Genomic DNA, 25,973 nt, shown 5'->3' with positions numbered 1-25,973 from the left:
GAGAGAAGAGGGAGCAATATCAGCGGTGGTGTGGGGAGGGGGAATCAGAAATGGTCCAGTGCCCTGGTTGTGTGTCTGTTCTCCTGCTGTTTTATTTGTGAAAAAAGGCCTTCCTCTTTTGTGTTCAGCCATGTGTTTGTCACGTTACAATATTCCTTTGAAAATGCTAAGTATTATAAACTCCATGGGGCTGCCTTCACCCTTCCTAAAGGGAAAAGCTGGGGTGCCCTTGAAGGCAGACAACCCTTGCTTTTATTTTTAAATTGTTAATGAAGTTGGTCACTACTAATGATATATGTAGAGACCACCTCTGGGATATCCAAACTCAGAACATGTTTCTGGCTCTTAATGATAGCTAGGGCTCAACTCCAGATCACTCATTAAACTCTAGAGAAGAGCTAGAGCTTCAATCTTATTCTAAATGAATTGGTTTTTGGTTTACAAGACCCTGGGGGCTTCAGGCAAGGATTTTTGGTTTTTTATCTTTTCTCTTTTCCCTTCCCTACCAGCTATTGGCAGCTCCTTGCTAACCAAACTCTCCTTCTTCCTAACAGTCAGCTTCTACTAACTTCCTTCTCTGGTTGTGTCCATGCTGAATTGGCTTGGGATTTTCCCCTCTGCACCTCTCTGAAGAAGATGGCCTTGCTTGGGGGAAGGGGGGAAGGCTGGAATGGGGTGGTTTTACCATATCCCAGGCTGGAGATTCTAACTAGAGAGAAAGTTGCCAAAGTGCAGAAACTTGGACACTGGCTGGGCCAGGTTTGTCATTATTTTGTGAGATAATTTCCTGTTTCTGTAGGAAAATTGTTCTTCAGGAGTTGCATGAGGGGCAGCTTTTCGGAAAGGAGAGGTGGCAGTAGGTGAGACAGGCTGACTTTCTTGGGGGAAGGAGAGACCAAATGAGAAGAGTGTCTTCCCCCTCCTGGACTTCTGGATGAGCACAGCCCCTCCTGCTGCTGCCATTACTGTTGGAATTAAAATCTTTAAGAAATAAGCAGTTCATGGAACCTGAAGAGTCTTAGAACTGATGCAACCTTAGTGACTGTCTAGTCTAGTTATTTGCAGAAGAGGAGATCGGAGCAGTACAAAATGCAGAATTCTTCAACATACAGAGCCCTTCTAACTTGGGGATGGTTCCTTTATCTTCTTCTTGGCCCACTTTCAGTAGTCATATACTTGCCTTGTCCCACATGGAGTTAGTTCCCTCCACTGGACGGTCAGACAACCAGGGCAGCAGCTTGGATGAGTTGGCCTGGCAGGGTCCAGCAGGTGGACCATAGGCAGCTCAATACCTTCCTGCATGAAGCATGGGGGAGAATGTCACTTGTCCCTCCTTGGGAAACCTAACTTTCTTCTATCTCTCCCAGGAAGGCCAACTTTCCCTCCCTGTTTGGATGATATGGGGTGGCTTGGGCTGTGTATCTAATTTCCTGGACCTGGTTTGGGTGTCCATGGAACTTCCCTGGGAAGATATGGGACCCGTTATAGACAAAAAGCTCCTTTACCTGATGACAATGACTTTGAGGATCTCTGAGGAGCTCCAATAGTAGCTTTGGTGCTGCAAGTATTTCTGTAAAGAAGGACTGAAAAGGCAGAGTTCACATGTGTCCATCTCATAGGCTCTTTACCAGCCAGCTGTGCTTCCATTTTATATATAGATACACATATATGTGTGTGTGTGTGTGTATATATATATATAATTTAGTTAATTAGTATGGGCAGATCATGGAATATTTTGGTTGAAAAGGACCTTCAATTTCAGTCTCCTCATTTCATTTCTGGAGAAACTGCAAAAGGCCACAAAGCTAATAAGCTGCATTTGAAGGATATACTAACTCTGTGCCCATTCATTGCTATATCTACTTAGTCCAGGAAGTTCATGACACCCAAACCTTTTTCTTCTTTTTAGGACTCCTAAGAGGTTCTAAGGGGCTCCCTCCCCCACTTTGTTTTGCCCTGTTTGGTTTATTCCAGTTTGGTTTGACCTTGGCTGCCTGGGCTCTGAATTCCTTTCTGTTTTTGTTCTCCTTGTGTCTGAAACCAATTCATTTGTCTAAGACTCCCGGCGAAGGCAGCAGGGTTCAGATTGCACATCCACCTCGGAGGAGGAATACGGCTCCACCCACAGTTCTCCCAAACACAAACGCTCCCATGCCTCAACAGCCACTCAGACCCTGAGGGCCACTGGCCAGGGCCGGCCCAGACCCTATAATGGTCGAGACACAGATGAGGATGATGAGGATGAGGAGCCCTACAACTTCATCGTGCAGACGGCAGAGATCGCTGAGATTGCCAGGTGAGTATGAGAACTCTGGGATGCCCTTGGAATCCTAGAATCTCAGAGTTAAACTAAATCTCAGAGGAAATCTGGTTCAACTTACAATAAAGCAAAAAGTGTTTCCAAAGTAACCCTGATCCTTGGATTTAAATCCCTCCTCTGCCACTTGTTTGCTGTTATTATAGGCAAGTCACTGAACCTATGTGGTTAGAATTTCCTCCTCTATAAACAGTGGGTGGCTAGATCACTTCTCAGGTCCTTTTTAGCTCTAAATCCTATATGATTACATGTTCTAACTTGTGCTTATAAGCTTGAATTGACAGGAAACTTGTTACCCATATGGAAAGGGAAATTTTGAAGGGTTTGGGAGAAGGATCCTTTATTTAATGTTTGTCGGAATTTGATGTGCTCATTTCTCCATTTCTGCATGTGAACTTATTCATTTAGTTGACCTCTACCAGTGGTGCTTCCTAGAAAATTTCCCCTTGCTCCTTAGACTTACCCAGATCTTTTCTCTTATATTTCATGTGATTTCTATGGATAGAGACTTCTTACGATCACAGAGTAATGAACAGAGAGAGGCTGCCTTTCCCCTCCTCCCGTTGACTTCTAATCTAAAGTGTCCAATCCAAAAAACCTTAAATTATGGATTCTTTGCCTAGATAATGGAAGGTTACATGGAGAACATATCTGAGCTTTGATGAGAAGTCAGGATGGGATTTGTGTGGTGGAAAAACCTCTTGGTTTAGAGTCGAGACCTCTTCACTTCTATGAACTTCAGTTTCCTCATTTATAAAAAGAAGAGAATAATTCACTTACTCTTGATACTTTTACATAGGGCTTTGTAAAACTTAAATACTATTGCTGTGTTTAATAATATCATCGATAACAACCAGCAGACATGGTGGAGAGGGACTGTAAGACCTGTTTTTGGAAGCGAAGAAAGTTATCCAAACCGATCAGTGTTTAAACACGTGCAAAGAAGTGGAACTCAGGTTTTCCTGATTCCAAATTCTGATTATTTTCACTATATCAAGGATCTGGAGTCTTATCAATGTGGTGTTTCTCTTCACCAATGCAGATCACATTCCCTCTTTTGCTTAGGATATGGGTTTCAAGAGTCATGGAGGGGCAAAGTTCATCACAGCCAGCCTTTGAAACCAAGTCTACATTTTTCTTCATGGCAGGACAAGCCAATGACATTGTGACTCCAGTGACATAGCTTTCAAGAACCAAAGCTCTCTACCAAATAGCAGTTAGACACTGCAGTTAATGTTTCACATAAGGCAAAATGGCGTTTATTCTTTGGTAGAAGAAGGGAGAAAGGACAGTAGATTTTTTTAGTGTAGGGAACTTTCTACTTTTTCTACTTATGCACATTGGTCTGTAGCAATTAGTAACTAAAAGCTGCTGGATCCCACAGAGGCTATGACTTGCCTATGGTCATACAGCTAATTAAGTGTCAGAGATATGATATGACTACCTTTGGTATTCCTGATTTTGCTTCCTTTCTTCTCTGTAATAGTCATGTAAATAATCCAGTGGAGAACTGTTCTTGATTTAACTTTAATTATTTTAAATTAACAATCTATTTTTCTCTCCCTCTCACTACTCTTCCCTTTTCATTTAAGCAAAACAAATTACTGCATTGGTCATTTTCCAAACATATGTCTCAATCTGCACCCTAATTCATCACCTCTGTGTCAAGAGGTAGGTAACACATTTCATCATCTGGAATCATTGGAGAGCTGTTCTTGTTTTAAGACTTGTTATAAGACTGCCTTTGCTTGTGGCATCATAGAAAGGATTAAGAAGTAGAAGGGATCTAACCCATTCATTTTACAGGTGAGGAAATTGAGCTCTAAAAATGTTAAGTAATTTGCCTGAAATCACAAATGATAGTAAGAACAGCTGGATGTGTAAGGCCTTCCTACTCCCAAACCAGAGGCCTTTCTATACGTCATCACTGTAATTTCTTCTGTTCTTTAGGAGGAAGATTGGAATTCAGATTTCCTCTTTGGACATCAAATTATTGGCAAATTTGGGAAAACAAAAGAAAATATTTAAGCAAGCATTTATTAAAAGTTTAATACTGATGTGCTGAGTCCTGAGCATGGAGACATGGAGATATGGGATACAACAAGTAGATATAGACATAGCATAAATAAACAAACTAGATAGTTGTTAGGAAAGGCACTAGCAATTGGAAGTGGGGGTGGAGGGGAATTGGGAAAGACCTCATTTGGAAGTTGACAGTTAAGATGAACTTCAGCTAGGAAACTAAAAATAAAGGAATTGAAACTAAAACTAGGAACTGTAAAAGGTGGATGAAAAAAGGGAGCAGAATCCAGACATAAGAGACAAACTATTTAAAAACACAGAGATGAAAGACTGGGTCAGTTTGCCTAGATCAAAAAGTATGTAAAGAGAAATAATGAATGATAATCCCAGAAAAGGAGGTTGAAACCTGCTTGTGAAGACCTTTAAATGCTACCTCCTCTCATAGAATCAATCAAGGCCAATTGTAGAAGGCCTTGAATCTCATACATTGGACTAGATAAAATAGAGGTATTAGGAAGTTCCTGAGTGCTGAGAGATACAGTAAGACATGCATGTGCCTTGGCAGTATCACTCTGGCAACTACAGAGAGGATGGATTACAGAAGGTAATCCTCTGTACAGAAGGAAGGGCAATCAATGAAGCTATTGCAGTAGTCCAGATAAGGGGGTGATGGTTCTGGGATGGGAATAATGAGTAGGTAGGAGATGTTATTGGACTAGAAATGACAAGACTTACTGGAGTTGAGGATGACTTTGAGTTTATGAGTCTGGGTGACTGGAAAGAAATTGGGAAGTTCAGAAAATAGGATGAGTTTTTGGGGAAAAGTAATGACATATGTTAGACATTTTGAAACTGAATAAAGGTTTGGAGCTCTGAAAGAAAACTGGGATTGGATCTGTACCTTGATGAGACATCTATCTAGATAGTAATCGAACCATGGAAGTTGTTGAGATTATCAAAAGTTGTTGAGTGTAGAGAAGAGGATCCAGGATGGACAGAGCCTTGAAGTACACTCACAGGATGACAAGAGAATAGTGGCATGTTGATGGAGAATCAAAATAAAGTGTGTCATGAAACCTAAAGAAAAAGAACTTCCAGGATGATAAAATGGTCAGCAGTATTAACTGCTCCAGAGAAATTTAAAAAAAAAAAAAAAAAAAAAAAAAAAAGCTGAGTGAGAAAAGATTATCAGAGTTAACTGATGTCTTGATGTCTCAAGACATCAGTTCAGTTGATTGATTAGGTCAGAAGCCAGATTACAAGGGATTAAGAAGTGAGTAAGGGGAGAGGAAGTGGTGGCAAGGAGCATAAATAGTTTGAAAATATGGCAGGATCACATGAAGATTTTTTTAAAGAAGAGGAATATCCAGACATGTCTGTTTGTAGCAAGAAATCAGGTGGGGCTAGGTTTCAGAGTTTGGTGTGTTATGAATAGAAAAAAATTATCTCCTAGGGATTTGCCTTGTAGGTTATATAGGGAAGCATTGAATCCAAGTCTATTGAAATTATGGCATATTAGGCCCAATCATAAGTTGGTGGAGTATGCCTTGTATGATCTAGCTGGCACCTCTCAAATGGCCCACTTATTCTGGAAATAAGATAAATAAGGAATAGGTCAAGCTGGTCCTGGTACCAGGTCAGGCCTTTGCTGTGACTATCCTTTCTACCACCTCCTCCACACTCCCCACTGCAGGACAAACAAGGTAGTTTCTTCCATGGTCATGGTTCTTTTCTAATGGAGCCCTAAGTTGAATTGGGCTACTTTGGTTTTCTGGGAACTTGGAAATATTCTGAACTGGTTTTGTGTGTCTTTTTTGGCTGCAGGTTAAGCCAGACTCTGGTGAAAGATGTTGCCATCTTGGCGAGAGAGATCCAGGATGTGGCTGGGGATGGAGACTCCCAGAGCTCCTCAGGAACTGGCCGTGGTACCTCACTCAGCTCTGTCCCCACCACCCCAGCCTCCACTATCTCTGCCAGAGAGGAGGTGAGTTTCTCCAATGGAAGTGGCTACCATTAATTAACTGAACTTCAGATAATAGGACCTAAAAATCTGATAGGGAGGCCATGACCTGAAGTTCCTTTGTTCTTCTTGAGATTTCTTTGTACCTTTGGTTTAACAAAAGATATGAATAGGGAAGCAAAGTGGATCAGTAGATTAATCTCTAGAGAAGATATAGGTTTCAATATTAGCATAACTTAGCACTGACTTGCTATGTGACTTTGAACGAGTTCCTTCCCTTCTCTGGATCTAAGTTTTTCTAGACATAAAATGAGGATGTTGAAAGAGATGATCTTTCATGTCCTATCCAGTTCTCAAAAGAACAAAATTCTATGATGCTATACTAGTTTGGGCAAGCCACATTGAGCTCCAATCAACTCATCCATAAAATGGGGATAGCAATTGAATAGGCATTTCTATTTTTAAAAAAAATCTTTATCTTTTTTAAAAATATCACTTCCATTTCCAAATAAAATCCTCTTTGTTCAGCTATCTAACCAGTCATCCATTGTAACATAGAATAAAAAGCAATTCATCAAAACCAGTCAACACAACTATGTCCAATAACATGTGCAGCTCTCCATCTCCCACCTCTAAAAAAGGGGATGGTTCTGTGAATGGTATCTCAAAATCATTAATCTGGAGCCTGGGGGAGTATATCTGTCCAGAGAAGGATAGCTATGTCCATGAGGATTAGAGATTAGCTGTACAACTTTGGGCAATTGATTTTATTTTTCTGGCTACTCTGCTCCCTGGACTATTTTCATCTTCACTCTGAAAGAATGAAAGGCTTAGTTCAGGGTCTGGTACATGTTTTTCAATTGTTTCAATCATGTCTGACTTTTCATGATTCCATTTGGGGTTTTCTTGGCAAAGATACTAGAGTGACTTGCCATTTCCTTTTGCAGTTCATTTTATAGATGAGAAAACTAAGGCAAACAGGTTTAAATGATTTGCCCAGGGTCACACAGCTAGTAAGTATCTGAAGGTAGATTTGAACTTGGGTTTTTCTGATTCAAGACTTGGCACTTTATCCACTGTCCTAACTTGCTGCTCTGGCACATACTAAATGATCATTAAATACTCATTGATTGATCAATTGAATGGCAACTTTACCCCACTTTCTTGGAAGTACAAGACTTCCTCTTCCGTGAGCTTCAAACCAATCACAACATCTCTGCAGTAGGCTATGAATGGAGATAGAATAAAACTCTGTGTATGAATCTGTTGTTTATCTCTAGACATGTTCTAGATTCTCAGTGTCTTTCTAAAGTATAGCACCTGAGCTAGTCTATATAACAGACCCAAAAAAAGGTCTTACTAGACCAGAATATGGCAGGACCATGATCTTCCTTATTTTGAATGCTTTTTTCTCTCCTCTTCTTAATATGATCTAAGGTAGCAATAGTTTTTGGGGTTTTTTGCCTCCCCAACTTTTCATACAAAATGTTATAAAGTCATAGGATTATAGGATTTAAAGATTGCAAGGGATCTTTAAGATCATCTAATCTAGACCCATCATTTTATAAATAAGGAAACAGACTTTGAAAAAGGGAAGTGATTTTCCCAGGATCACATAAATAATAGCTAAGAGGACTGGGATTTGAATTCAGTTCTTCACTTCCTTCCAGTTATCTTTTCATTATTCCTCATGTCATTTAATCTCTCTGTATATCTTTACTCATCTTCCTAATGGAAATAGTAATAGCAGCTCTGCCTGCCTCAGAGGGTGTTGGAGATGAGTGAGGCAATGTCTGGAAAGTTATTTTGGAAAACCTGAAGAGTGCTACAAATGTCAGAAATTGAAAATGTCTGTGGATTTAGAGAGGGGAAGATGGGGGAGGGAGGGAGAAGAGACAGAGAAAGATGGAGAGGGAAGGCTGTAATGTAAGCTCAGTGTTGTCAGGGCAGGGTGTGGACTGTTACTCATTTTCCTTGGCTTCCAGAGAACTTTCTGTCCTTTCTCTTTGCAGCTAGTACAGCACATCCCAGAAGCCAGCCTCAACTTCCAAAAGGTTCCACCTGGGGCCATGGGTTTGAAGGACTTTGATCAGAACATGAATGACAATCGGGATGACAATTATGCTTGGAGGACACGTCCCAGGAACCGAGAAGAGGCATGTTTCTTTATATTTTTAAAGTTTATTTCATTAAATCTTTCCCACTTACATGTAAATTTTTTTTAGCATTTTTTAACATTTTGAGATCCTATTTTTCTCTTTCTATCACATTCCTCCTTCCACCTTGAAAAGGCATGCAGTTTTATATTTTTACACATGTAATCTCTTATAAAACATATTTCTATATTAGCAATGTTGCAAAAGAAAACACAGCCAAAAAATAGAAAGAAAAGGAAAAAAAACAAAGTTTAAAAAGTATGCTTCAATCGGCATTAGAATTTTATCAGTTCTCCCTCTAGAAGTAGATAGCTTTTTTTTCTTTTCTTTTCTTTTTAACATGAGTTCTTTGGAATTGAATTCATTAGAGTAGCTAAGTCTTTCACAATTGATCATCCTTACAATATTGCTGTAATATTGTATTACAATGTATATAGATACAATGTTCTCTTTGTTCTGCTCATTTCATTTTGTATGAACTCATATAAATTTTCCCAAGTTTTCCTGACACCATCTTACTTATCATTTCTTATAGCAAAATAGTATTGCATCACAATTTTACCATAACTTGTTCAGCTGCTCCCCAAATAATGAGTAACTCCTTGATGGCCAATTCTTTGCCATCAGAAAAAAAGAATTGTTATGAATATTTTTGTACAATAGGTCCTTTTCCCTTTTTTTGAATCTCTTTGGGATACAGACCATGGTATTGGTCAAAGGGTATGTATAGTTTTGTAACTCTTTGGGCATAGTTTCAAATTGTTCTCAAATGGTTGGATCAATTCAAATTTCACACATAGTGCATTAATGCCCTGATTTTTCCATATGTCCTAATTTTTTCAGTGACCTATCACTCCATTTCTTAACTAATACCAAACTATTTTGATGATTACCATTAACAATAGAGTTTACAATCTGGTCCTGTTAGGCATATTCCTTCAATATTGTTTTCCATTGATTCCCTTGATATTCTTGAGATTTTTTTTCCCAGATGAATTTTGTCATTATTTTTTCTAGTTCTACAAAATAATATTTTGATAATTTGATTGGTGTGGCTCTGAATAAATAATTATTACATTGGTATTAATAATTCCTTAAGTGTTTGGTAAAATTCTCTTGTAAATTCATCTGTTTATGGGGACTTTTTCTTAGGGAGCTCATTTATGAGTTATTTAGTTTCTTTTCCTAATATTGAGTTACTTAAATATACTGTTTCCTCTTTTGTCAATAGGGGCAGTTTATATTTTTGTAATGTTCCTTTCATTTATTTAAATTGTCAGTTTTACTGTCATATAATTAGATAATTTATTTTGATGCTTGATTTTCATCTTCATCAATGGTGTAATCACCCTTTTTGTTTTTGATGCTGGTAATTTATTTTCCTCTTTCATTTTATTTTAAATCAAATTAACCAATGGTTTGTCTATTTTTTCCCATAAAATTAATTCCTAGTTTTATTTTCAGAATTTTCATTGTGGTGTTTAATTGGAAATTTTTAATTTGTTGTTTTTTTGGGGTTGCATGCTCAATTTATTGATTTATTCTTTCTCCTTTTATTGATATATACATTTGAAGATATAAATTTTCCTGTTTTGATTGCATCACACAAATTTTGGAATATTGCCTCATTTTTGTCATTGCCTTTAATGAAATTATTTGTTATTTCTGTGATTTGTTCTTTGATCTACTTGTTCCTTAGGATTATATTATTTGATGTATAATTAATTTTTAATCTTTCACAGTCTTTTATTGAATATAATTTTAATTGAATAATGGTCTGAAAAGGGTATAGTTAATATTTGTCTTGTTTGTATTTGGTTGTGAGGTGTATGATCAGTTTTTATGTAGTTACCATGTACAAGTATACTCCTTTTTATTCCCATTCAGTTTTCTACAGAGATCTATTATACTAACTTTTATAAGATTCTATTCTCCTTAACTTCTTTTTTAGTTTTGGTTAAATTTATCTGTCTCTGAAAGAGGAAAGTGGAAGTCCCCCCACTACTATAGTTTTATTGTCCTGTAACTCATTTAACTTCTCTTTTTAGAATTCAGATGCTTACCATTTAGTTTAGTATTGATATTACCTCATTATCTATGATGCCTTTTAGCAAAATGCAGTTTCCCTGCTTATCTCTTTTAATTAGGTCTATTTTTGTTTTTGCTTTGTCTTAAATCATGATTACTGCCCCTGTTTTTTTTTCTTAACTTTAGCTGAAGCACAATAAATTCTGCTCTAAACCACCTCCTCCCCTTTTTTAAACATTTTGTGTGTATCTCAAGTTTCAAGTTGTTTCTTGTAAACAACATATTGTTGGATTCCATTTTCTAGTCCATTCTATCTGCTTCCATTTTGTGGGTGAATTTATCCCATTCATATTCACAGTTATTAACTGCAAATTACTTCCATCTTATTTTCTTTTCTTTGTTTTCTCTGTCTTTTTATTCTGTAAAGTCTCTTTTTTATCCAATAAAGTCTCTTTTGTTTCTGACCACTGCCTTCTTTTACCTACCCTCCCTTTTATTATCCCCATCCCTCCTTTTTCTTTTATTCTCTCCTTCTTCTACTTCCATCTTGGGTAAGATATAGTTCTATTATCATTTGAGTGTGTATGTATTTTTTCCCCTCTTTGAACCAATTTAAATGTAAGGTTCAGGTGCTGTCCACCCTCACTCCCCATTCAACTGGAAAAGCTCATCCTTGCATACCTCTTTTATGTGAGATAATTTTTCCCATTTTTACTCTGCTTTTCCTCTTCTCCCAGGGAATCCCTCTTTCTTGCTTATCCTTTTTTTAGTTTTGTAAGATAAATGATTCTTGATTGTGATTCCAGCTCTTTTGCCTACCAGAATATCAAATTCCAAGCCCTCTGTTCCTTTAATGTTTTAGCCACTAAATCTTATGTAATCTTTACTGGGGCTCCACAGTGTTTGAACAGTTTCTTTTTGGCTGCTTGAAACATTTTCTCTTTGACCTGAGGACTTTGGAATTGTACTATGATATTCTTGAAAGTTTTCATTTTGAGATCTCTAGTCAGGTGATGATCAGTAGATTCTTTTAATTTCTACTTTACCCTCTGATTCTAGGACACTGAAGTAGTTTTCCTTAATAATTTTCTTAACATGTGATGTCTAACTTTTTTTTTTTATAGCTTTCTGGTAATAAAATAATTCCTAAATTAGCTTTTCTCAATCTATGTTCCTGGTTGGTTGTTTTTCCAATGAGATAATTCACATTTTCTTTTCTTTTCTTTTCTTTTTCATTCTTTTGACTTTGTTTTCTTGTTTCTTGACGGTTCATGGAGTCATTAGCTTCCACTTGCCCAATTTTGATTTTTGAGGTATTCTTTTCTTCAGTGAGCTTTTGTACTTCTCTTTTCATTAGATCCAGTTCTGCTTTTTCCAGTAATATTTTTCAAGTAGTTATTTTCATAAGTGAATTTTTGTGCCTCTTTTACCATTAGGCCAATCATTTGATTCTCACAAGAATCCTAGGGGGAAGGTGCAGTTGTTAGCTTCATTTTATAATTGAGGAAACTGAAGCAGAACTGAAGTTCGGTGACTTATCCAGTTTCACACAGCTAATAAGTGTATGAGGCAGGATTTGAACTCGGGTCTTCTTGCCTTCAGGCAAGAATCTACTGAGTAATTTAGCTCTTTCTGGAAATAAAAAAAAATCAATAAACATTTATTAATCCCATATTCTATGCCAGGAACTATACTAACTTGTATTGTGCCTACAAAGAAAGGCAAAAATAATCTTTGTCTTTATGGAGGTCACAATCTAATTGGGAAAATAATATACAAACAGCTATGTTCAAACAAAATATAAACAAGAAAATTTGGACATAATCTCAGAGGGAAAGTTAGTATTAAGGGTTAAATATTAAGTTTGAACAAGGAATGATTTTTGCAGAATATGGGATTTGAATTGAGATTTAAAGGAAGGTGAGAGAGGTAGAGATTAGGAGGAGAACATTCCATTCCAGAAATTGCAGGTAGGGGGAGACAGTGAAAATGCAGCATTGGGAGGAAAAGTATCATGTACAGGAACAGTAAGGCAACCAGTGTCACTGGATCATAGAATATGGAGATGGAAGGGAATAAAGTGTAAGAAGGCTGGAAAAGTAGAAGGGGACAGTTTATGAGGGACTTTAAAAGCCAAACAAATGATTTTATATTTGATTTTTAAGGTGATAGGGAACTACTGCAGTTAATTGAATGGGGGGGGGGGGAGTGAAGGGTCATATCTGTGCTTTAGGAAGATCACTTTGATAACTGATTGTAAGATGCACTTGAGGCAAGAAGATCAAAAAGGTTATTGCAGTAGTCCAAATGTGAAGAGATGAGTTAGTCATAGCAGTCTTAGAGAAAAGAAAGGGGCAAGTAGGGGAGATTTTGGAAAAGTAGAATGAATAGGACTTGGCAATTGATTGAATATAGAGGGATGAGAGGTAGTGAGGAGTCAAGGATAACTCCTACATTACAAGCCTGGAAGGATGGTGGTACTTAAGACAATAAAGTGGAAGTTAGGAAGAGAGGAGGGTTTGGGAAGAAAGATAATGAGCTAGAAATGAATAATTATTAAAAGTGGGGATAATGCCCAAAGAGATCATTAAAAAAAAGAGAAAGGACCCATGTATGCAAAAATGTTTGTAGCAGCCCTTTTTGTAGTAGTACAGAACTGGAAATTGCCAGTCAGTTAGGGAATAGCTGAATAAATTATGTTATATGAATGTAGTGGAATATTATTGTTCTATAAGAAATCATGAGCAGGCTGATTTCAGAAAAACTTGGAAACACTTACTTACATGAGCTAATACTGAATTAAATGAGAAGAACCAGGAGAATATTGTACATAGTAACAGCAAGATTATATGATGATCAATTAGGATAAATATAACTTCTCAGCAATACAGTGTTCCAAGACAATTCCAACAGACTTGGAGTACAAAATGCCATCTGCATTCAGAGAAAGAAATATAGAGACTGAATGTTGATCAAAATATACAATTTTCGCTTTTTGATGTGTGCTTTTTCTTTCTCTTTTTCCCCCTTTTTTCTGATTTTCTTTTATGATGTGATAAATATGAAAATATGTTTAAAATGATTATACATATATAAACTATATGATATTGCTTGCTATCTTAAGGGGGGGGGAGATAAGGAACTCAAAATTTCACAAAAATGAATCCTGAAAACTATCTTTACATGTATGTAATTGGAAAAATAAAATAGTATTGAGAAAAAAATTGATTAATGCTAAAAAAGAAAAAAAAAAGAAAGAAAAACTGCTGTGGTTGAGTGGGGCAATAAATTGATTAGAGAGGTGTTATAATGAGGGAGCAATTGAGAGTAACATAAAATTTAGTAGATCCCATAAACATAGTTTCATGATTTCTCTACTTCCTCATCTTTGTTTAGTAGTATGGCAACAAGCAAAAGCAGCAGTTGGTAGGTATAATTAGAGGCTGTGGTTTGGTAGGACAAGATCAGAGTAGAAAATAGTATATAGTTGAATTGGTTCACCAAGCGGTCAGGATGGGGTAGGATAAGGAAGCCAATGTAAAGGTGATGGCTTGGGAAAGAATTGAGGGGTAGAGAGAATGTAAGGCACAGTTAAGTCAAAGAATAACATAGGGGATTAGATTAAAAAAAAAAGATAGAATCATCAGAGGGTAGGAGGAAATGGAGGATTTTCAGTTTATGGAAGTAGAGCAGTTGTAGGTGATGGCAAGGTCAAGGATATGACCATGCTGATGTTCGATAGGGTGGAGGAAATAAGTAAATTGAGGAACTAGAAAATTAGGGTTTTAGAACTTAGTTTTTGTCTCCCAAACCAAAAAATGTACCTTCTTTTAAATTTAGGAATATGGGCTTATTGTACACAGTAGTTACTTAATATTAATAGTTAATTAATACTTTATATATTTGTTGACTGAGTCTCAATATGGCAGCAGCCCTTTAGTTTGGGGAGGGAGGGAAGTGGGCCAAGGACAGGAAGGATTTGTGGATGCAATGCTACATTTGGAGTCAGGAAGACCTGACTTTGAATCTTACTTTGGTCATTTACTAGTTTTATGGCTTTGGGCAAATTATTTAACCTTTCTTAGTTTCAATTCTCTCATGTATAAAATGGGCATAATAAAATAATAGAAGATTTTTGTGAGAAGCAAATGAGATAATATATGTAACTTAAGGCACTATGTAAATTCTAGTTATTGTTAGCATTAGCAAACATTAAGTGTCTTATGAATACAGAGCATTGTGTTAGGTGCTGGACCATATGGGAGAAAGCAAAGACAAATGTACATCATATCCCTCTTATTACCTGGTAAACTCTGTGAGGGCAAGTCTTTGACAAGCTTCACCTTGATAGTATCCCGGCACAGAGCCCTCTCTATAGTAAATACTTAAATAAATGTCTCTTGAAGTACACTGGGGGACAGTCTAGGCTAGAAGTTCACTACTTCTTTTCCATATTGACCATGCTCGTGCTAACTTCCTTGCAGGTGATCTTTGATAACCTGATGTTGAATCCTGTTTCCCAGCTATCACACACAATCCGGGAGAACACAGAAAACCTTGCAGAGAAAATGAAGTGAGTTTTATGCTGTATACCCACTGGGGGAGGGTCTGTTCTCGATTTATCTCTGGATGGGGGTAGTGGCAGACTAAAGGAAGGCATCTGGAGGTCAGGGTGGGGGGCAGTGTTCCAGTTGATTGAGTTTCTTATCCAGCAGAGTAAGGGCTTTTCTTTGTGTCAGGAAGCTCAGTCTACTTTCCTTATGATAGGAAACCCTCAGGGCTGTGCTTTGGGATTATGGGTGGCCCTTGGAGATCAAACTTTTTGATTCCAGGACCATTTTATTTTCTTAAAAGTTTTTGAGATCCCCAAGAAGCTTTTGGTTTATTCAGATTTTATTAATATTTACAGTATTAGAAATTAAAACATAAAATTTTAAATATTTATTTTAAAATAATTTCATGATGTGTTAATATAAATAATATATTTACCAATAAATAATATATTTACATACCAAAAAAAGCAAAGGGGGGAGAATTACAATGTGGGTTTTAGACCAGCCTTTGCCTTTTCTTAGAGCTAAGCAGCAATGTGTCCACAGGATTCTCTTCCAAAACACAGAGAGGACTTGGGAAGACATGGAGGCTAAGATCAACTCAGAAAATGAAGTGCCCATCCTGAAGACATCCAATAAGGTGAGTGAACAGTAAGGTTTGTAGCCTGGCTTTGGCCTGGGGCCTCCAATAACAAAAGGAAAGGGGACAATCAAAGGGGACAAAGGGGGTTTCTTAAAATAAAATAAGAAAAACAATATACTCCTACACAGGGAAAATGGTTCCTTAAACTATTAAAGTACTTCCAAGACATCCTCATGAAAAGACCAAAACTGAAATGCAAATCTGACATATAAATATAGGAATAAAAATAGGCATAAAAAGGTAAACATGAGTGAGACTCATAATAGGGGACTAAACAAAGTTTATATTCTTATTTTGGGGAGATGATACATGACCTATCAGAACTTTATCAGTATTAAGGTCACGGGGGAGGAGGGGAAGGGGGGGCTAATTAAATAGAGGGCCTAGGTGTAATTCTGCTGTGTTTTAATGATCTCAATAGAAGAATGGAAGGGGGGGGTACATTGGAATGAAGAAGAAGGGAGAAAAACAATGGGGAAAATTATGTCCTATAAATGATATATTTTTTTGTGAACAAAGGAGTTTTTATATAACAAGGAGGAGACTCGTGTATGTGAAGGGGAGTGTATTTGTGAGGGGTGGGGGTAGGAAGGAGCTGACAACACCTAAACCTCATTGTCATTTGAAGTAGTTAAGGAAAAGAATACATGTACACATAAATGAGTACACAAATGAGTAAGGTATCCTAGGCAGGAAATAAGAAGGGAAAGGATAGAATAAGGAAGTCATTAGAAGCAAAACAGACTCTTAAAGAGGAAGCATAAAAAGCAAAAGAGAAAGATAAGTGTAAGAGAATAGGGTTAAAGGAAATACATCATTAGCCATCAGACTTGTGAATGTGAATGAGATAAATTCACCCACAAAATGAAAAAGAATAGCAGTCTGGATTAAAAGCCAAAATCAAATTATTTATACATACATATATATATATATGTATATATATATATATATATATATATTAAATAAGAAATGCACTTGAAGCAGAAAAATACAGAGTTAAAATAAGAGGCTAAAGCAGAATCTGTTATGCTTCAGCTGAAATGAAAAGACAAGGGTAGTAATCATGATCTCAGACAAAACAAAGACAAAAATAGACTATTGAATAGGTATAGGAAGAAATATCTTTGTCTCACCTATATGTCTGTGTACGTGTCACCTTCCAAAAACTGACTTTGTATTAGATCAAATAAATATCTTACAAATAGACATAAAAATGCAGAAATATTAAATGTATCTTTTACTGATCGTAATGCAATAAAAATTACATTCAATGAAAGGCCTTTGAAACATGTTAAAAAAAAATTAATCGGAAACTGAATAACAATTCTAAAGAATGCACAGTGTGAAAGAATAAATTATAGAAACAATTAGTATTATTTTATGAAAGATAACAATGAGCTAACATACTAAAATTCCCCAGTTTAATAGAATAGGAAAAAGATTATTTAAATAACCCTGTCTTAGAAAAAAAAAATGGAACGAGCTATAAATTAACTACCAAAGAAAAAAGTCCCAGGACCAGACAGATTTATAAATAATTCCACCAAATATTCACCAACAATTCCAATGCTATAGAAAGTGTTTGAAAAATTGGATAAAAGTAGAAAGTAGTCTGGTGGAAACAAGGCACAGATTAACATCTCATATTGTATACCAATTTAAGCTCAAAGATGAGGTAAAAGTGATATCATAAGTAAAAGGGGAGCATAGAAGAAATTACTCTAAGGATAGAAGAATTCATATCCAAACAAGAGATAGAAACATTCACAGGAGATACAATGAAAAATTTTGATTATGAAATTAACTTTTTATATAAACAAATCCAATGCAGCTAAAATTAGAAAAGAAGCAGGAAACTGTGGGGAGAAAAATTCTTCTTTCCCAGCAAGTTTTTGTGATAAAGGTCTCATTTCTAAGGTATAGGGAACTGAGTTAAATTTACATTAGTAAGAATCATTCCCCAGTTGATAAATGTTCAAGAGATATGAATATCCAGTTTACAGAGGAAGAAATCCAAGCTATTAATAGTCATATAAACATTCTCTAAATCACTAATTAGAGAAACATAAAGTAAAACAACTCTGAGTTACCACCTCATGCCCATCAGTTTCACTAAGATGATAAAAAAGGAAAGTGAGAGATGTTACAGGGACTATGGGAAAATAACTAGACACTTGTTAGACCTATGAAATAATGCATTCTAGAAAGCAATTTGAAACTATACCCTGAAAAAGTATTAAACTTTTCATACCCTTTGACCCAATAATAACGCTATTATTGTCTGTTCCTCTAAAGAGGTCAAAGACAAGAAAAAGATTCACATATACAAAGATCATTTATAGCATCTCTTTCTCTGGAGGCAAAGAATTAGAAACTTAGAAGATGCCTATCAACTAGATAATGAGCAAACAAATTATGGTATATTAAAGTGATGGAATGTTATTGTATTATAAGAAATGTAAGAAAAAGGGGATGGTTTCAGAAAAACCTGAGAAGATATATATTAATTTTTTCCAAAATTAGCAGAACCAATAGAACAATTTGTAATAATGATTATTGCTGAGATAATAAAATTTGAAATACTTAGTAACTCTGATCAACACGATGACCAACCACAATCTGAATATATGTGTGTGTGTGTACACTATCCACCTCCAAATAGAGAACTGATGGACTCAGAGAGCAAATTGAAACAATCTTTTTTTCTTTCTTTTTACATATATGTATATATACACGTTGTATTTGGTTAATGTAGGAATTTGTTTGGTGTGACTTTACATATTGTAATGGGTTTTGCTTTTCTTGCTTTCCCCATGGATGGAAGTAAAGAGAGAATTTAGAGCTGAAATAAAATTGTATTTAAAAAACTTTAAAAAATAAAATAAAGTGGATGAATTGTACTAGATCTTTGAGAGTTTTTCAGGCTTTAATATTCCTAACTCTGTCTTTCTCTTTCTTAGGAGATCAGCTCCATTCTGAAAGAATTAAGGAGAGTCCAGAAACAGTTAGAAGGTTAGTGACTTCAGACATTCTGCTCATGCAGATATCGAGGGTTGGGAACTCTGCCTAGCCTAATATGAAAAAGGATTTGTGGTTACAAATTTTTTAATACTCTGAAAATTGCATCTACCAGCAACATCAGTATTGTTCCTAGGGTTTATATAAAAAGAGGGTTTATTAAGAGAATCGTTGCTTTAAAAAATAGGGAGGTGATAGTCCTATTGGACCTTGCCTTGCCTAGCCCACCAAAAAACTCTGCAGTATTGCATTTAGTTCTGTATTGGGAATTGAAAAAGGGTAGTGAGAGGGTTCAGAATAAGACAGTGAGGATGTGAAGAGTCTTGAGTCCACACTATATGAGGATAAGTTGAAGGAAATGAGAGTATGTAGAAGAGAAGACTTAGGAGAAACAAGATGATGGTCTTCTCATCTTCCTGTTATTTGGAAGAGGCTGTAGAATTTTTTCTGGATCATCTCAGTAGCATTGACTAGAAGCTGCAAATAAGCAACTGAGGCTTGAAATCAGGAAATGCTTTCTGAAAATTAGAGCCATCCGAAAGTAGAATGGGCTGCCTTTGAGAGGTAATGGACTCACCATCATTGGAGGTCTTAAGGCAGAAGCTAGATGACCACTTACTGGATTGATTATATAGCAAGGATTTCTTTTGGTTGTAAGTTGGGCTGGATGACTGCTAAAATCCTTTGAAAGTCTCAAATTTTGCAATTTTTAAACTCTTCAATTTAATTACATAAATATTCCTTTAAGTCCCAGGTTTTAACCTATCCCTAGTGCTTACCTCTGCTATGAGGAAGACAGGAAGGGAAAGATATCCAAGTCTTGCCAAGTTTGGGGGAAACATAGTAGCAGTAGGCTAAGATCTCTATTCTTTTAAGAAGATGGGAAAAGATGGGACTCATACTTGGGAAGTAACTAATTAACCAATAGATGGTAAGTATTCAGTGAGAGTTTTACAGAGGGCTGGAGGAATTCAAAGATAACAAAGATCAGTATACTCTGGGTTAGGGTTCTAGAAGGTCTGATGTGTAGAACCTAGAAGGTTTAGATTAGGTAACAATATGATATCCTATTTCTTAAATATTGGATTGGTAACCTTGGCATTTAAACAATTAATCAACACTATTTACTGAGCACTAATATGATTCTAGGCATTAGGAACACAAAGCCAAGTAAGAAATAGTTCCTACTTGCATGCTAATGGAATTCAGAATTTTGCCTTCTCAGGTAGGGAGGGCTAGGGCTGGAAATGGGAGGCTCAAGGAGATGCCCTTTTAGGATGAGGTGAGCAGAAGATCCACTCTCTCTTGTGATTTATGAGTTCACCATTTCTGTCTGCATTTAATATCCCCTATTTTCTGGTTCCCCTTTCAGTTATCAATGCAATCATTGACCCCACTGGGAACTTGGACATCATGACTGGCAACAGGCTGTCAACACTAAGGCCAACCAGTAAGGCCAGGACTGCTCTCAGCCCAACCCCTCCTACTGAGGAAGGGGTGAACCCCCTGACACCATCCATGAAAAACCACACCCAGAACTCCACCTGCAGCTCAGCCCGACTCCAGGACGCCACCTTCCTTCCCGAGGCAGAGAAGTTTGTGATATGAAGCTGTGTCCTGCATCATTGCTGCTGGCCACTGGCCACCTGTGATTCCAGTGGTGTGGTAGTGTTGTGTGTGTATGTGTATATGTGTGGTTGTGGGCTGTCGTGTCAGTCACTGGCACTTTGTACAAAGAAATTGAGCCTACTGGGCTTAAGGCAGTTGTTAGACAACTAGCCACATCAGATATCCCACATGTGCCAAAACTATTGCCCAGCTGTGCACCTCTTCTGGGCTCCTCTGCCCTGCCCTAGTCTAGTAATCACACCCCTCTCTTTCACTCATCATCCATGGCTCTAAGGTCTTGGTCTTGATGATGTGTTCATCCCTTCCCAGGGCCATGGACACCCTCTAATGTTGGGTCTGCATGGAATGGGTCATGAATTTGTGGATCAGTGTGGATCAGATCCAGTGGCTGGGGATGGGTATCCCAGTCTCTTGATGGACATACCCAATATCTTGGCATTTAGCACCAGGCTCTGAGCTTCTTCTCAAAGCAGATACCAGATAAGCCTAGGTGGCTGTAAGGCTCTTAGACCTGTCTTTGGACTGACCTTGGAATTAGCTAAGCCTAAGATCACTCTCTGGCCAAATAATTGTCCTTTTAGCCTGATTTGAGTCTTGTCTTATCCACAGGTATTCATTCTTTAGCTTTTACAAAGAAGGGGGAAAGTTTGCTCTTAGGAAACCAGTGTCCCTTAGGGGCTAGAGAGCCATCTGCATGTGGTTTTTCAGGAAACAGGTGCTCTTCCCACAGGCTTCTGACAGATTACCCCAGGAATGAGCCCTCCTGGATCTAGCCTTTACAGTAACTTAAAGGATACCAGCACAATTGGTCAGTCAGCAGCTATTCAGTGAATTCCTACTCAGTGTGCCATGCCCTTTGCTTATGCTGACAAGGGAAAGACAGTAAAAGGAGACTCCTTTCACTCAAGAAACTTACAGTCTGAAGGGAAACAGGAGATAGACGCCCAGGCCAAGGAGTTTGCTCTGTGGGAAAGACTCATATGGGGGACCATTAGGGAATCACCCAGAATGGAGGTGGAATGCTGTCAGTAAGTGTGGGAGCTGGTCAATGACAGGAGAGATTTGTGAAGTGGGGGGTGGTCATAGAGCTCAGCCTCCTAGGAGATGTATATACACGGACACATGTGATATCCTGCATTGTTTGGCCACTAAAAATGGGTACAGGGCCATATACCGCCCCCACCCAGTCTCCCCCTAACAATCCTATCCTGGTAAGGGAGACCAGGCTAAGCAAGGCTAAACATCATTCTCCTCTACAGTGCCCATGCTGGTCAAACAGGATTGATACCTCCCCTGTGGTACCGGAGACTGGTCAGTTCCAGCACTAACAGATCAGGAGACTTGTAGCCATTCACCCTGCTACATTGCCAGACATTCAGGAGAGACCTAGTACCCCTTGCTCTGCACACTCCTTAGAGAGGCTTCCTGGCAACTCTAAGATGAGCAAGCAAGGTGATAAATAGCTACTTGTACAGAATACAGTCATGTGCACACCCAGACATGCATATGTACTCACAAGGGCACATGCACTTATATACAACATGCACATATACAGCATGCACAAAAGTTTACTGCACACGTGTGCATGTGCACATACAAATGTGTACTTGTAGACACACACAGCTGGTTTCTCCGAGTTCACTTCTCTCCAGTCTCTTCAGTGCTGGTTCTGCTTGGTTACTCTGCCCTCAGTGAGAATGCTGGCAGGCAGATTGATTGTCTTGTTTGGCCTGGGAAGAAAAGTCTCCACTGGAAGCCAAAGTGAGCTACTTTCCCAAGTTGAAGCTTCAATGGGAGTATCATTCCCTGATTTTTGAGGCCAGAGCTGTAGCTTATCCCTATAGTCTCCTGTACCCTAGGGAAAACAAAGCTGCCTGCTCCACTTATTTCCTGGCCTCAGACTTGCCTCTAGAGTCTCTGACTGCCACTGGGGAAATATCAACACTGGCCAAGCCAGGCCACTACCAAGTAGCATTATGGTCAGCCAAGGTCAGAGTCAGGACTCTCCATCTCTGGGGTTGAGGAACCTCTCAGACTGTAGTCAGGAGAGGATGAAATGGAAAAGGTAGTCTTTTTTATTATTATTGTTTTTGTCTCTTCTCCCCTTGCCCAGGCCCATCCTCAAATAGCTTTCTTCCAATCCCCCCCAGAGGGACACAGAGTGTTCTTCATTGTGAGCCCTGTCCTGCCCCATCCTCTGCTGCTTTCTGAATTTTCAGGAATTATATACTGTCTCCACTGACTGGCTGCTAAAACCATGATGGCATGGAAGTTCTAGCTGAGAGGATGGGAGGGCAGATTGTATACCACCATCTTATTCTATGATCTTAGGCAGATTGCTTCAGTTCTTTGGGCTTGGATTGGACTCTGCACCTATTAGTATGGAAGAATGACTCCTTCCCCTCCATTCACCCTCACAGCTGTCCTAGTAGGAGAATGAACTGCATACATGGGAGTGCTTGGGAAATCTCTATAAATGTGGAATGGGTCATTTAAATCTGAACCCAAAAACTTGGATTGGGGTTTGGAGACATTTTTACAGCATGAATATTTCTGTCATTTTTCCAGATTGTTTCTGGATTCTTTGCCAAAAGGGCACATGCTAACTTAACTGAGTCTGTTACATACCTTCTCTCCTTCAGTTTCCCAACCCAATAAGCCAAAGAGCTAGCTCAGACTCATATCCTTTCTTGGCTTTCTTGCCCCCGTCCAGACCCAGGTAAGACCAAGACCCTGGACTCTTGGGTATGGGTTCCCCCTCCTACATTCACCAGGCATCCTGAAGGTCAGGCCTCAGAGGAGAGCAGAGTTTGCCAACAGAGTCTTGGCCGGATGGTGTTAGATGGCCCCTTTCTCCCTCTCCTTCGTTATTCTAGTTTAGGAAGGTTAGCTGTATTGATGAGTGCTTGAGGACAAAGTCCTCTTAATGGTGCAAATACTCTGAGAAGGTCCAAGTGGCCTGGCAGGATGTGAGTCTGATGGTTGATTGGAAGGCTCTTGGACTTGTGGCCAGCTCAGGAGTGTGTCTATGTTTACATGCAGCTGTTTAAGAGCTCTGTTTTTAAGTTTTTTTTTTTTTTTAAAGGCTAAAAACAGAAGAAAGTGTAGACAGATAAGTGTATGGCTTCTCATGGTTCCTTTCTCTGCTTCCTAATTCATCCTTGGCAGCATTCCTGGAGTATGCTTGCCTAACTCATATTCCTCTGTGGTCCCCTCCAGGACTGGCTAGACTGAAGCATGCCTGTGGGAGGGAGGAGTCACGCTCTCTGCTGCCTGGTGCTTCCTCATTGCTGACCCAGCCATTGGGTGTATATATAATGAGAGAGATGGCTATACCCTCTGTCTTGGGCCAGCCATATGCATGAGTGTGTCCGTGTACCTTATAAATGATCAATGTCCATCTCTCCTCACTCATTGACTTGCTCTGCCACTGATTGATTCTCTGGTTTTCCACCCCACTCCTCCTCCATGATAGTTGTACAATTTTTTTTTTTTTTTTTTTTTTGGAGGGGAGGAATTCACAAGTTCACACCTTTCTTTCCAGTTTGGTTTGTTCCCCTTTCCCACTGAGTGGTAATTTATTTTGTCTGGATTGGAGGCAGTATCTGTACATTTGATTCCCAGGTGATACTGTAGATGTCTTTAAGAAAATGGGTTATTTTATATAATTTTATCATAGATTGTTCAAATAAATCATTCTTTTGTCACATAGCTATGTGTCGCCTCCTTGCTTTGTTAAAGGGTTGTATCTCCAAGCAGGAACTGAAGGCCAGCCTGGGTATGAGTCCTTGAAGGGGTTTGCCAAACTCAGTTCAATAAATATGGACATTTGTAAGTGATGGAAGAGACTCAGCATTTAAATGAGGGGATACCTTCTGTCCTCATATAGCCTAATAGGGAGTTGTAACCCAAGGGAAGATGAACTGCTTTCCCAAGTAGTAATTACCTTATAAGGCAGTTCTTATATAACTGCTTGGTGGAAATATTAGTGGGAGGATTCCTAGAAAGCTGTGAGTTGAGGTTGCTTGTGAATTCAGGTTGCTTTAACTTCATAAGGCTGAGATAAAAGAACTACACAGATAACGAAAATCAAAATGTACATAAAATAATATTTGTGGAGAGGCAGTGTTTAGTCATAGAGAGAGGGATGGCAGGGAAGTTGTGACAATATTGGTTCAAGTCTCACCCATTCTAGCTGAGGGTCCCTGAACAGCATTCAATTTCCAAGTGCCCCAGGGGAAGCTCTTCCTATAGGAATGAAGCCACAAGTAAAGTGAAATGAAATCATATATCCCTAGGTATATTTAAATGCTTGAGTTGCAAAGTATTCTGTGAAGTCTTGGGGGGAGTAGGGTAAGGGTTGAATTTTGGTTATTATTGGATAATTATTATTATACTAGGATACTATTATTGTATTAGTATGAAGTGGGACTCGGACAACACTTCCCAGAAGTAGTATTCTACAATCAAAAGTGTGAAAAGTTATAGCCTAGTCCACTCTACATAAGTCTAGAAATCAAGGTCAAGTTTTCTTATGACACTGAACTTTGGAGCTTTCCTAAATTTGGGGTTTGTAGAATAGTTGTGTCTGAACTTGATCTTGAAATAGTGACATCATTTGGCAAAGGGAAAAAAGATGAAAGTTATTGAACAGGATCCTAGGAACATGATAGCAGGAGAAAGTCTTGCACTTTCAGTGGATCTGAGTCCATTGATTGGCCAACACAGCCTTTATTGTATGTTTAGTTTTTCTGATTTTTTAAAGGCTACAATTCTCTCTTTGCCATCTACACAAGGAGAACAAAGAACATTCTCAGCATTTCTCTGAGGGGCCGAACGATTATTCTGAAACATCCAAGTAGAACCCTGCAAAAAGGTTTCAAATCATGTCAGTGTTGAAGTCAATTATTAAATATATCAAAGTTTCTGTTAGAAGCAGAAAAAATTCCAGGTGGACAAGTATTGTGGGGAAAGAGGGGATCCATATCAGTTTGTATATTGTGATTATGACCAGACCTGATCCTAAGGTTTCCTCAGCATTTTGGTATAAGATAAAAGTTCTAAATTTACAAGATTCTCTATCACATTTACTTTTCAAAAGAACGCCTCCAGGGACTTCTGGTTAAGATGGTGACATGAAAAGTCAGAAAGAAGCCCAGCTCACACACATTTACTGCTGCAAATATTTAGTAAGTAGCAAGTTCCATATAAGCAGATGAAAGTAACTTCAAGACCACACTAATTATAAGTCCAATGCCCAGAATGAGCAAATTATGCATTCTAGGGAGGATGGTAAAAAAAAATTAAAAAAAAAAAAAATACACTCTATCCAGAAGAGTATGACCAGGATTATGCGAGGACCAGAGACCATGTCATACAAGGACTAACATAAAAATTGATAAACCTGCACATGAAAAGATGGGGAAGAGTTGTCTTCAAGTATTTGAAGGTTTTGCTGTCCTATGAAGTAACAATTAAACATAGTCTGCTTTACCATATTACAGAACTAGAAGCATTGGATGCAAATCTTAGGTAGGTATATTTCAGATCAATATAAAGGAAATTTTCCTGACAACCTGAGATGTCCCAAACTGGGCATGTGGTTAGACAAAGGAGTTGGCCAGATGATCTCCAAGGTCTCTTCCAA

At 38.1% G+C, this 25,973-nt stretch overlaps 1 protein-coding gene across 3 annotated transcripts in view; it reads left to right on the top strand.

Moving 5' to 3' along the window:
• CEP170B (centrosomal protein 170B) overlaps positions 1-24,037 on the top strand; it is a 107,649-nt gene extending 83,612 nt beyond the window's left edge. For 2 of the 3 annotated variants that reach the window (XM_074291032.1, XM_074291033.1), the window contains 7 exons: positions 2,059-2,296; positions 6,164-6,323; positions 8,312-8,455; positions 14,968-15,056; positions 15,583-15,676; positions 18,640-18,691; positions 20,070-24,037. In XM_074291032.1, coding sequence (XP_074147133.1) covers positions 2,059-2,296; positions 6,164-6,323; positions 8,312-8,455; positions 14,968-15,056; positions 15,583-15,676; positions 18,640-18,691; positions 20,070-20,305 — 1,013 coding nt within the window. In that variant the 3' untranslated portion in view covers positions 20,306-24,037. The remainder of the gene's footprint in view (positions 1-2,058; positions 2,297-6,163; positions 6,324-8,311; positions 8,456-14,967; positions 15,057-15,582; positions 15,677-18,639; positions 18,692-20,069) is intronic. The other variant, XM_074291034.1, reaches the window with a different exon arrangement.
• The last annotated feature ends 1,936 nt before the right edge of the window (positions 24,038-25,973 follow it).

This window comes from Sminthopsis crassicaudata, chromosome 2 (genome assembly GCF_048593235.1).
Source record: "Sminthopsis crassicaudata isolate SCR6 chromosome 2, ASM4859323v1, whole genome shotgun sequence".
NCBI lineage: Eukaryota > Metazoa > Chordata > Mammalia > Dasyuromorphia > Dasyuridae > Sminthopsis > Sminthopsis crassicaudata.
Note: the sequence above shows the minus strand (reverse complement) of the source record. Positions and strands in the feature narration are given on the sequence as shown.